At 33.6% G+C, this 13,995-nt stretch overlaps 1 protein-coding gene across 1 annotated transcript; it reads left to right on the top strand.

The window, feature by feature from the left end:
* On the top strand, positions 1-2,263 carry LOC113752099 (LRR receptor-like serine/threonine-protein kinase GSO1). The gene is made up of 2 exons (XM_027296238.1): positions 1-922; positions 2,181-2,263. The coding sequence occupies exons 1-2, from the start codon at positions 1-3 to the stop codon at positions 2,261-2,263; spliced, it is 1,005 nt and encodes a 334-aa protein (XP_027152039.1).
* The last annotated feature ends 11,732 nt before the right edge of the window (positions 2,264-13,995 follow it).

Genomic DNA, 13,995 nt, shown 5'->3' with positions numbered 1-13,995 from the left:
ATGGAGAAAGCTTATTTCTTCTTGCTTGTAGCCTTGGTAGCAAGCCTAGCCACAGCTTCCTCAAGCACCACTAACGTTGTTGCCCATAACAACACCAGTGATCATGATCTAGGCGCTCTTCTTGCCTTCAGGGCTGCCATTTCCGACCCCCAAAACATCCTTCCAGTCAATTGGTCCACTTCTACCTCTGTTTGTAACTGGATAGGAATCACTTGTAACAGACGCCATCGAAGAGTCGCCGCCATACAACTTCCCAAAATGGGCTTAGTTGGAACCATACCTCCACAGTTGGGGAATCTCTCCTTCTTAGTCTGGCTGGATCTTGAAAACAATAGCTTCCATGGAAATCTTCCAACTCAGATGGTTCATTTGCGTCGACTCAAGCACATCAACTTGGCATTCAATAGCTTTGATGGCGGATTTCCATCATGGTTGGGAGCTTTATCTCAACTTCGTTACCTTTCGGTCCTTGGTAACAGAATTTCTGGTTCATTGCCACCAACGTTCTCTAATGTAACAATGTTAGAGACCATCACGTTAGGTCGGAACCTCATAACTGGAAATATACCTCAAGACTGGAGTGCTTTACAGAACTTGGAGGTCCTTGACATGGCAAATAATAAACTCGAAGGCCCTCTGCCTGGATCTTTATTTAACCTCTCGTCATTGCAGCACTTTAGTTTTTCGAATAATAGCTTATCCGGTTACCTTCCGGCACGTATCTGCGATCATCTGCCACAACTCAAAGGGCTTTATTTGTCAAATAACGAGTTTGGCGGCGCAGTCCCTGCTGGCATTGGAGGTTGTCCGAGGCTTCAATTCTTGTCCTTGTCATACAATAATCTGGCAGGAAATATACCAAAAGAAATTTCGAATCTAACCATGCTTAGGGTGGTGTTTCTAGCTCCAAACGATGTTCAAGGTACGGTTAGATAGTAATCCCTTGATTTTGAGTTACAATTTCCTTTGGAAAACTTACACTTCATCAAATTGTGATTTAGCACTTTTCACCATAATTCTCTTATGATTTGAAAAAAATGTGTGACCCTCATGGTTTGGAACTAGTTTAAATGTCAAGATGACCTTCATTTAGAAATTAAAACTACTGAAATGGCCAATTTATAGAAGTGTAGTATGCATTATAGTTTTAACCCTCCATCATTTAACACTTTTTTACATAACTCTCTTATTATTTTCAAAATCTATATATAAATCCCCTGTAATTAAGAAGTAATTTCCATCTTCATGTTAGGATACTTTTGATGTTTTAGTCAGTATTGTTATAGAAGGATGGATCCGTCATTGTGATACTCTAATTCTAATCATGAAAACTTTATGTATAGGTGAAAAAGTGCTAAGTCACACGTAGGTTTGTTTGGATAGGAGTTTATTTGGATAATTTATTTGAAATAATTACTATAACACTTTTTGTGATATGATGTATATAAGATAAAAAAATTATTAAAAAGATAAAAAATGATTAAAATTTGTGAAGTAAATTATTTTATTTCAAAATTATGTAATCCAAACACACAATGTGTAATTCACCCATTTTTTTTATATATATGGGTGGGGGGTTTGTTGTAACATCATGTTTTAAAGTAATACGCATCTCGTTATTTAAATTCAATCAGTCCGCTAAACTGTGCACAAAACACGGTTTGGGATGATCCCTATAGCTGTCATGGTTCCAAACAAGTTACGGTCAAGATGGGCCAGAAGCTAAATTAGAATAAATGTATGGATGTCATTATATGAAGCACATGTCTTTGTCGTGGTGTACCGGCCTGACCAAATTATATCTTGAAATATTTTTTTAGTGTAAGTGGGAGGATTTAAATTTAAGATCTCTTATTTTTAGTTCTTTCTCTGAACTATTCGGTCCATTCCTCCTCTAAATTATATCTTGGAATTAAGCTTCATTAACTCAAATACATAAAATTTTTAAGTTGTTTTCAGTAATCAAAACAATCCGTAAATACTTCATGTTTTTCTTAGTTATATATATAAATTGAACTTAAATTATTCCGGGAACACGTGTAAATCTTTTTTTTTTTTGTAAACTACTTAGTACCCTTTCGGTAGCTTAAGATATATTTCTCTTATAACAAGTGCTTGCATATATACATGTATACTTTTTCAAGCAGTTATGTAAATATCATAATCGATCTACTCTGCAGGTCAAATCCCAGCAGATATTGGCAATCTTACTAATTTGGAGCAGCTAGGCATAGAGGTGGCTAATCTGACAGGTAACAATTAGATACTTATTGACGCTTACTTATGCTATCATACGCTGCTTAAATCTAACTCGAAAAAAATGATTAAGTTATGGGTCACTATTCACGTGATGGCCTAACTAGTGGTGTTCATCGGTTGATAATAAAAAATTCAGTAAAAGCAATTTTGATAATTCAAGAATTGGTTGTTTAAGATCAATATCTGATTATCACAGAATCAGTAATTTGGCCATATCCAAAATCTGAAATATCAATAGTGAGTTAAAATATTTTCATTTTCTCTAAAAAATTGTTGTAACAAAATAATATCCCATATGTTTTTCCAATAAAATTCAATCAACTTAACTCAAACAAATATGATATACAAAAAAAAAGTTCATTATCCTAAGTCCTAATTTATAATCTCAATTCTTAAATAACATTGAAATAAACAAGAACTCCAAATTTAATTGCCAAGCTAAATTCCAACATGTCAATTTCCATCAAAATTTGACTTCCAAATATAGTTATAGTTAAGTTAACTAATTAGTAATTAGTAATAGGATTAAAATTTACTATTATATTTAGTAATATATATATATAACATTATATTATAAAACTTTTGATAATTCGGTTGGTAATCAATAATTCGATAATGTATTTTTAAATTTTAATGTCCATTTCCAAGCCATTTTACCGAACACAATATTTTAGTTTTTCCCAATTTCGTCTTACTGAAATTCGAAATCTGATCTAGATTGGAAAGACAAGTTTTTTTATTTTTTCCGAAATATGAACACCCTAGGCCTAACTACAATTAGACCGCAATTGCCCCTTGACATCATAAATACATTACAAATTGATTTATATTTATTACTTACCAAAATTGAAATACTTACACAAACTTTCATCTCTATCTACAATAAATAACTTTAATCTTCATTCCAACTAAATAACTGGTATTTCTAAGTTGTCTCAATAAATGGGAAAATAGTTCTTAAACTATTAACAGGTAAGAGTAGTAATTGCTCACATAAACCAATTTAATGAACATTAACTTTTCTTAGATTATATTTTAATTTCCAATAAAAATATTAGACAGACAAAAATGTCATTAAATTGTAGAAAGAATAGTAGGACAAAGAAAAGAATTACTTCAGTAAATTATAAAAGTCAAATTTACACAAAGATATACAATATTTCAAACAAATTGAGTTAGAAAAGATGCAGAGAGAAATAGATACATAAATAAATATTTTTGTATTTTTTGTGGAAATAGAGAAGATAAAAAGCAGGCGAGCGATATTGTTAAAGCGATAATCTTTCTCAAATGCTAAGAATAGCATCAATCAGTCAAGTATGCACATTCATTCTTCTAAGGCCCATTATGCACTAACTACTCCTGTTTTCTCTGCATAAATAATCCTGTTTTCTCGGCATAAATAAGTTTTTTGGGTTTAAGGTCTCTATATCTCTCCCCCATTATTTCTGGCTTCTTCTCTATATCTCTCTGTAACTGACCTATTATTTTTATGATAACTAACTTGATTTTGGCTTTAATATTTTCTTACATACTAACTCCTTTGCTCCACATGCCCTATATTTATTTTAAAATTTTATTTAAAAGGTTCCATTTGCAAGTACAATATAATTTAACTCAAACAAGCAATAATAGTGGTACTTTCCCTATATACATGGGATATGCAATGCAATGGAATTTAAACTTACTCTTATCAGGTCATTAAATAATATCAATACTGGATACAAGGCAAAACCTACATGATGAGTATAAAAGAGTGTTAGGTTCACGAATAAAAAATTCTATATCACATTGATTTGAGAGATAGCAAAAAAGTGGTTAATATGTAAGTGAGGGTCTGAGACTTAATGGCTAAGTTTTTGGATTAAACTTGGATCCCGACTTACATATTGAGCTCTTTGGTAGACATTCTCAGGGTGTTCTGCCCAATGAGTGGTATCAAAGCTTCTAATTGCGAGTCTAGACTACTCATTAGCAAGTGAATTCTTTTTAGAGTTGGATTAGTGAAAATTATCTTTTTGGTGGTGAACTGAAATGCCAAGGAGTTTGGTTGGTGTCTGACCAAATTCGCCAAGAGTATGGCAGGGAGTTTGGTTGGTATCAGACCAAGGAGCCAATGGTTGGTAGAGATCCGAAATCTAGTTTTGATGTTGAAAAAGAGTGGATCCATGATTAGGAGAGGAGGTGACATTAAATGTTAAGGTGGGTTTGCGTTGAGTATTAAAGTTGATTCAGAGAAAAACTTGTAAACTTGAATTCAATGTGAAGGGTTATTTATGAAAGGGGAGATTGTTAGATTCATGAGTAAAAATTGGATCCCACATTAGTTGAAGAGATAGAAAAAGAGTACTTAATATATAAGTGAGAGTCCAACATTTAACGGCATAAGTTTTTGAGTCAAACTTGGATTTTTGATTTACATATTGGACTTTTTAATAGATTCTCCCTAAGTTTTTCTCCGCAACAAAGAGGAAAAGATGGCAAAGTTCTTAACAAGGTCAGTTTTAAATGTTACATGCCAAAAATATTTTAAATATATCGAACCATTGATTTACGATGACATCATAGTATCAATCATTTTAAACTGAAGTTTGTTGGAGTTAAATCATGTTGCATTTGCAAAAATAACTGTTTAAATAGTTTTAGAAAAAAAAAAGCATGTTGAAACAAAAGAATTAGTGTATTGAAAAAGATTAAGGCAAAAACCAAAAGATTAAATTATGAAAGTAATCGATAAATTAATATGTGTGTATGTGTGTATGAGAGAGAGAGTGTGTGTGTGTGTGAGTGAAAGTAACAAAGCAAGAAAAAAAATTTATTGGAGAACAATAGCTGTAATTAGCACTTAATAGATCCTAGTAAATTCCATGCAAAGATATAGAGCTAACTGGTTGAGAGTAATTTTAGTATATGAGTGCAAGTTGCTTTGGCAGGAGATTATTGCTCTCATAGTATCGCCATTTGCCAACCAGGGAAAATTAGTCAAGTGAAATAATTAAATATGTTTATAAAGTTAGAAGAGAAAGCATTGATTGCTAAATTAACAAATTCAAACTTGGACTTTTATTTATTGGAGAGTAGTTGACTAAATTCTTTAATTTGGTAATAATTGCATCTGGTTTATTAAACTAATTAGTTCATAAAAATTCATTCCATTTTATTTTTTTTTATCTAATGGCAACAATTTATATTACTCCTACATTATGGGGGAAGGAAGCCCAACTATGCTTATAAGGAAGTTGAGCTAGGAAGGGGACTAGACAAGTGTACTACTATACTTTCTAAATTTTTTGAAGAAAGGAAGTACAATAGTTTTTTTGTAATGTACTAAAATAAGATTTGAACTACTGATATAGTGCACAAGAGAGCTCTAAGACGAGCAAATTATCCGGTTGACCACTAAACTTTTGCAATCGTCGAGTTTTAGTCACTCAACTATTAAAAGTCTGATTTTGACCACTAAAATATATAACATTAAGACATGAGGCCATTCTGTTAGATTGAGCCTGTCTGTCCGTGCGATTTCCAAGACAAAATGCAGGGTTAATTTGGTAAGTTCAGCATAGCATTCAATGCTTCTCTCGAAAATTGTCACTCTCCTTCCTCCCCTCCTCGAATCTTCGTCAAACCCTTTTCATCCACCGCAGGCATCACTCTTCCAAAGCCACCAGTAGATTTCTGAGCATCAAATTCTTCGCTGTACCTGCAAATGCCAAGACCGCCATCCTGAAGGAGACGGTGGAAACATCCCAGTCTCACTAACTAACTGTACTACTTTAGAGAAAAGGAAACGGAATGTTGCGATCGAAGCTATAAAGAGTCGGAAGTCGTTCTACTTTAAAAGCCAAAGGGGTAATTTTATACCTTGCGTCAAAATCTTTGTGGAGTGACCCATCATTTAAATCTAGAAATTGTATTGGGAGCTCCGCATCAAAACCTTTGTGTACTAGTTTCAAAGTACTAAGTTTCTGCATCTGCTTTTTCCACTCTGTTTCTTCCATCTGGGCTTTGAATGTGGCTGCCGGTGCAAGGAGGGGCGTGGATAAAGCTTGAAATCAGTTTCCTGTCTGGAAAATGCTTGTCGAAAATTAGGATAATTCACGAAGAATAAACATGAAGGATTTGGCCAGAATTAGAATTATTTTTGTCTTTTAACCTTTCTGATCTAATTCTGATTAGAATTTTTCCAAACCTTTCCGATCAATTCTGATTAAACTGCATCTTGGGTTGCAATAGCATCTTCCAGGGATAAAAATGATTTCTCGGTTTCTCCACCATGCTAATGGACCAACGACCTGTCTTAATGGAAAGGTCGAGTCCAGTGGTTGGAAAAAGGAAAAAAAAGTGAAAACTAGAGAAGTAGTCCATGTAGCAGATGCGAACGAGTTCATGGGCCTTGAGCTCCAAATGTTATACTGCATTATGTCGATCGCCGGGACCAGATCGCCGGAGCTCCGCTCTCCAAGCTGGGCTTCTTCCATTTCCTTCTCTATTGTAGTTTCTCGGTTACTTTGCCTTCTTTAGATTTATACAATAAGATTAAGAAGTGCTATGTTGAACTTCCTAAATTGACCCTGTCTTTTGTCTTGAAAATCGCGCGGATAGATAGATCGACGAATTTAACGGCTAAATCTAAAAGAATAGCCTCGCATTTTAATTTTATACATTTTAATGATCAAAATCAGACTTTTAATAGTTAAGTGATCAAAACTCGACGATTGCAAAAGTTTAATAGTCAACCGGATAATTTGCTCTTCTCGGACCATTGAGCCAAAGTTCAATGGTTTCATTCCGTTTTAATTGGATTTAGTCGAAAGCGACAACTCTTCCTAATCTAGACAGGTTGAACGGTTTTGGCCCCAACGGTTTGGGCACTCACCCAAACTAGTTGCAGTTCAAACAGTCTAAGGCTGATCCATTCTGGTTTTCAAAACAATGCTTTAACTGATGCTCACTGCATGTCTCCGTCCATTGGATTAGTTTTGTGAAATATATAAGACACGAAATGTACAAATGAATCTTGAAAGATGTTTGAATAAGACCTGAAAATGTTCAAATAAGTGACATGCGCGTATAACAATAAAACTCAATTTATAGCTAAGTTTTGAATTTATAATTTCGTAAACTATCCCACATGTGATTTGTCACAAGTCTATGGATTGTGAGCAAGTATAGGGTAATTAGAGTCAAACCTACCAGAAAGACGAATAACTACCTATAATACTAAAATTTCTCTATTATTTAAACTATCAACAAATTAAAATAAACAAATCTAAACTACTAATGGACAAAAAAAATACAAATGAAAGCTCCCCAGATAATAGAATCCCTATGAACTCATATTTGTGCAACTTCTCGACTAATTGAATACTAAAACCTCAGTTAAATCGTGACGTAATTTCCTTGTGTACGTGATACCCACTTTCGCCGGTATACCAACTATACCTATAATTAAACCATACCTACTTTCATGGTTATAGAATTAACTACAAACTCATTTATTTCTATGAAATTACTACAAAATAAGTCACAAAAATGCATCTCTACTTTCGTTAATGTACTCCGAAGATTCAACACTTCTATAAACTAGTGTCAAATTCCAATTTTCATTACAAATCTAACACCTTGAGATTATCAATGGCCAATTAATTATGATTTTGAGGTCAAAAGTGCTAAATAACTTAATCAAGATAATAGTCCAAAATAATCAAGAAATCAACACATAGCAATCATAGATAGTTCACCCAAATATCCAAGGCATAAACTTTAAAACAACACCAACAACATAGTATCCAAATTAGTAGATTCACTAAACACAGAGTCAAATATAAGATAAAGAGTTTGGGGAAAAGGATAACCCTTGTCACTAGTGCCTCTCTCCATGCCCATTCTTCATCCCAAACTTCCTCCTTGTTTAGTTTTTACAAGAATGGATACATAATGCAAATCCTAAACTAATCCTACAAACTAAGAGAAATGGAAAAGGCCATGAATATGATGGGTTTGAGGCAAATCACAACTTTTTTTGTTTCTTTCTTTTGCTCCAAAACTCTTTTGCTCTCTAAACTAGCTAAAAACTGAAAACTCTAAAAGCTAAACAAAGCTCCCTCTATTTATAATCTTCAAGTCCTCTCCAATCTTCCACAAAAATCTCTTTTGTCTTGAAGAGTCAAGAAGTGAAATAAAATAACATAAAGTTGACAAAAGTTGATGTTTTGGACTCAAAAAGTAGCTGCCAAAACGTCATAGCCACTGTAGAAAAGAAGGTTGAAAAGCTGGTTGCAAGTTGTACAAGTTGCGCAACTTATAGAGTTTTCCTGTTCAAATATACAGCACGGTATTTGAAGCAAATTTCACTATCTAGCATCGTATATTGCTAATTACTCCTCTTTGGAAAACTTGCTGATGACTATCTGGCATGATTATTTGGCTTGACTTATTCTATACTGCTCAACTCCCTTTCTCTTATAAAACCTTTTGGCGAGTATCCGAATTGGTATTTGGGTCGAAATTCACTATCCGACCCCATATACTCTCATTCAATTCAATGATGACTTTTTGTAACAGGTCCCATATTGTCTTTGCTCCATCATCTCTACCAAAATATGGTAAACATTAACAAGTAAAAGGGACGAAGTCACAAGTCTTCTCAAAGTTACTCAAGAACGTCAAATATTGTTATAATGGTCACTCACATTATCTTAGGAGGTCAAAATTAACTATAAATGAACTAAAATATATATACAAACTATTAAGTAAAATAGACACTTGTCAATAAATCTTGAAATGTATAAAAGAGACTTACGTGATATACATTTGTGAAATTTGAAAAGAAATACACGCAGACCAAGGAATGAAAGATCTGGTGCCGGATCCAAGTATATATAGTCCAAGTATATATATGTTCAGGAAGGTCCAGATGCTTGTCTTTTCAAATCTGACCTTGGATTTGTAGTAAGATGACGATAGATCCTTGTTGGTTATACTAACGAATTGGATCTAACCATGGATCCAGTTCTGAGTGGATCTGGATCCAAGGAGGATCTTGGTTAACGAGCAAAAATATTCATACGTGTTTTGGCACCTTTTCATGTTCAAAAATGGTTATTTTGCCGCCAAATGGTGCTTAACATTAGGAAACATTATTTTCCTATAAATTATCAACTCTCTTCACAATTAAACTAATTTTGGCCATTGATCATTCTTGTGAAAAAAATAGAAAACTTGCTGTCTCATTTTTCTAAATCTTATTGAATCCTAAAGGTAATTTGTTATATTCTTGTAGTAAATATTTTTCATAATGTGGCAAATAACACCTTTTTTTATTTTATTATATTTTTAGAAAAATTTGACAGAGTTTCCCCTTACAAATGGACAAAAACTCCCTGCCAACGAACCCAAATGCAAGAGAAAAGTTGAAATTAAAAACCTCTCGACTAAACCCTCCCATAGGTTAGTCTACTTTTCTCCTCCTGATAGACGGAATGCCTAACCTATCTACTCGAATTTCCCCGCGTGCCAATCTTGGAATTGCATTGAAATGATCGTAAATGCTGATGTCATGGTTACTGGTAGAAGCGCCAACATTTGCCAGTCTATCCGCCACCTTGTTAGCTTCTCTGTAGCAATGAGCAAAATGCGTCGCATCGTCAACCATGTCCCAAATCTGTTTGACCTCTCTTCGTATCATCCACGGGCACTGGAGCCGTCTTTGAAGAATTCTAACCAAAACTAGTGAATCAACTTGTATGCTTACATTGGTAAATCCCTTTTGATTGCACAATCGGAGACCTGTTACCCGCAAACTAGAAGTTTTTCCAAAGTAAGCCGAGAAAGCCAATAATGAAGTTCCCGATGAATCACGTAGTATTCCCCCACCACCACTCAATCCTGGATTGCCCTTGGAGCATCCATCCGTATTCAATGTTAACATTCCAGCCTCCTTCGCCCTCCACCCCACCAGTTGAACATAATGTTATCATGTTTTAAGATCATCATTCTCACCCCATTTTGCTTTAGTGAAATTTAGTGTGAATAAATTCATACATGTTTAGTATTTTGTGGACCATTAGCATCTACAATACTAAGATGTTACTTGGTGGAATAGAGTCTTTAGTTGAAAATACACTCAAGACCATAGCCAAAGGATAAATAATTCAAGAGGTTTGATCAAATAGTCACCAACCCTAATAGGTGGAAGAAGATATTCTTCCTTACGGCACTTAAGTGACATATGTGCTTGACTTGACAGTGCCACCAATACTGCCTCCCAAAGATGATGATACCGAGGCACTCAATGCGGATCGCTATAACAGGAAAGAAGGTGAAGTATTGTGTCATGGAGATATTTTAGATATTCTCTCGGATTTGCCTCAATGACATGTATACTTCAATCGAGTCGCCAAGAACGATATAGACTACTTTGGAATACAAGTATACTATGCAAATACAACGTATCGCATAAAGTCCTTGTACAAAAATATTTTGTCTTCTGTACCTATGATAAATCCCTGTTGGACCAAATGCATGATATTCAAGAAGATGTTCACAAAGGATGTTTTGTGACAATGGAGAATCATGACACTACTAAGGTGCATGATAAAGGAATTTGGATTTGCAATTCACATTTTGCCAAAAAGTAGTACTCACTAATATATTACATGTTCTAGATATGAGAAAATATCTTGTATTTGTCGCCAGTTTCAAGAATAGTTTGAGTTATATTGGAATAGGATAAAATAATCTTATCCAAGAAAGGAATTCCATTAGACGAGGTTTCTCTTTGTGATGCCATGTTCAAAATAAGCATTAATTAAGTATCTAATTCTACTTATATTATTGAGTCTTCTTATTCTTTGTGGCATACTAGATTAGAACACATTAATTGTAGCACATTATAGTTTATGCTTAATGTCGCGCCCCAATTTTTAAATAGAAAAATAATTTAGTTTAAAAAAAATGGATTTTGATTTATTTTGAATAAAAATGAGTTTTTGATTTTAAAAAATGAATAAAGAAAAAGGGCCTAAATGGGGTTTGAAAGTGCGACGATTTGGGCCCAAATTATAGTTTAAAAAGGGTTTTTGAAATAAAATCGGAGTCGCCACTTGGTATTGAGTTAAGGTGTACTAAGTCACCTAAAAATAAAATTTTTAAATAAAATTATAGAAAACCCTTTTAAACGACTCCTAAGTCTACGAAAATCAGAGAAAGTGTTCGGGAGCCACATTTGATGAGAGGGAACGCAAGGACGAAGTCCAAGGCACCCTCTCAACCTAGCCAAGGCTAGTTGCGCGATTTAGTCAAAGATTTTTCTTATTTTAACCTAAAGATTTATCACATTTGAATGTACTATATGAATGCAAAACTTAACCAAAAGGGGTGTAAGAGGGGTCAAAATATCTCTTCAAAACTCAATTGGTGCCAATCACATTAATTGTGATGCCCAATAGGGACTCTTTGAAGAGGTCACGAATAATGCAAAAATATGAGACTCTAAGAAAAGGAAAAAGAAAATAATAATATACAAATATACATGTCCTAAAGGAATGCATCATGTTGGGTGCGGGAATCTAATGTTCGTGACTCAATTTTCCCTTTAATAGAGGGAATACGAGCGTGTTAAGGCTAAAAAGCCAAACTCGTCCATATCCCATATTCGAGGGGTGACTCCTTAACCTTAATCAAGCAAATGGCCCTAATGACTAGAATGAAATGCAAAGTCCTAAAGCTCATGTTTCAAATGCGGGAAAAGGGTAGAGGTTCATGCAAAAACGTAAAATGCTAAAAGAAAAAAAATGAATGAAATGTAGTAAAGGCATGCGAGTATGTACTAGCGAGGGGTGGTCCTATTGGGTCTAGCATTGGACTAACCCATGTTTATGAATTCTCATTAGCATTGGACTAGTGAAAAATCGGAACAAAGAGTCACAACTAGCGTTGGACTAGTGTGGTGACGGGAAAGGAATCACAGCTAGCATTGGACTAGTGTGATAACATGCATCTATTTGTTACAATCAAATAAATCATGTATGACCTAATAAAAGCATGTAAACACATAATATCACATAGACACATAACAAATAAGCATGATATCTAGATGCAATGCCCTAAAAAAGCGAGTAACACATAACACATAAGCATGCAAAAATATACCAAGCAAATAAAGCCAACAAGCCCTAGCTATTACATTAGGGGGGGCCTACTACAATCTAAAAGGGGAAATAAAATAAAATAAACCTAACTATTACAATTTGGCATTTAAATGCCTTTCAAATGATCAAAAATTAAAATGAAATAGATATACTAAATTAAAACAAATAAAGCGAATAAACAAATAAATAAAATGAAAACATTCAAAAGGCATGCAATCAAGCACATAAAGTCACGTAAGTTCGCACATAGGATCAAATAGAGTAAAAATAAGGGATAGAGTGTACCTCCCTTGAGTTGAGGCCCTAAAGAGATGAAATTACTTATTTACCCTCCAAAACAATAAAAATGTCAAGGTACCACTTTAATTAACAAATAACCATAAAAGATGAAAATAAACATGAAATTGAATCAATTAAGTCATGTAAACAACCTACATTCAAGAAATTAAAACAATCAAGGATCAAAATCATAAAAGGAAAAACCAAATCAAATCAAAATCCAACCCGAAAATTTCATCCCAAAATTTCGCTAAAAATCCAAATCAAAATCATAAATCTTTCAAAAAAAACTATTAAACCCCCACCAATTTCATCCTAAAATTCACCCATAATCTATCCAAAAACACATTAAAGCACATCGAAGAAAAATAATAAATTAAAAGGACACAATTGATTAGTTTGTTCAATTTATTGGGCCATAGTGGAATTAAACCAAAATCTGGGGTCAAAAGGCAATTTTCAGAAATTCTTTCATGCATGTTAATTGTGGTGGAAAGGTAACAGTAAGAATTTTCAAGCCAAATGAAACCAAGACAAGCTTTACTTTTCTTGTGAGTGATAAAGCAAATAACTGAAAACAAGAAAACCATTAATTAATGTAAAACGCTTAGAGTATGTATTTTTGTTGAAGTTATTGCAATAAGCAACCAGCTTGAGGGTGTTTCTGTCAAGTGGTGCTTTAATATTAACTTTGGGTCACATTTAAATGAAATCCAGTCAATACAATATTGAAAACATGAGAGGTGTCAAATGGAATTGTAAACTTTAGGAGAGGTGTCAATTCAAATACAGACCTAATGGTTATTTGGATTTAATTTGGATTATTTGGACAATACAGTACCTTGATAAGACCACAAAACTCCACTTTAATACTATTAGAATAAGGGTCATTCTATTCTACATTTTAAGGCCACAGGAAAAAAGTGGCTCATGTATACTTTTGTCTAAAATATAAATTTTCTTTTCAAAGGTGCTCCCAATTTAGAAGGTGGACTCCAACCTAGGATAGAAAATGCCTTAAAATAATCAGTAGACAATGTTTATTTGTAGCAGGTAATGTTGTTTTCTGTCCAATTCCATTCAATTGTTATTTTTTGCTATAATATTTGATATATAATTATATTATATTGTTCATATAGAATATATGTAAAATACATCAATTTTTAACTGTGTATAATTATATTATATTGTTCATCACCTTTCTAAGTACCATTCAGCAACCTTTTAACTGTTGAATAATTTGACAATCTACTATTGAAATTGAGAGAGAATAATTTCCTTAACAGGCGAAAATCTAGGTTAG

The sequence above is a fragment of the Coffea eugenioides genome, chromosome 11 (genome assembly GCF_003713205.1).
Source record: "Coffea eugenioides isolate CCC68of chromosome 11, Ceug_1.0, whole genome shotgun sequence".
Classification (NCBI taxonomy): domain Eukaryota; kingdom Viridiplantae; phylum Streptophyta; class Magnoliopsida; order Gentianales; family Rubiaceae; genus Coffea; species Coffea eugenioides.
This window is presented reverse-complemented; position numbering and strand designations above follow the sequence as displayed.

Coding starts and splice junctions, on each gene's coding strand:
- LOC113752099 (XM_027296238.1), top strand. CDS start 1: ATGGAGAAAGCTTATTTCTTCTTGCTTGTAGCCTTGGTAGCAAGCCTA. Junction 923..2,180: donor AGCTCCAAACGATGTTCAAG/GTACGGTTAGAT, acceptor TCTACTCTGCAG/GTCAAATCCCAGCAGATATT.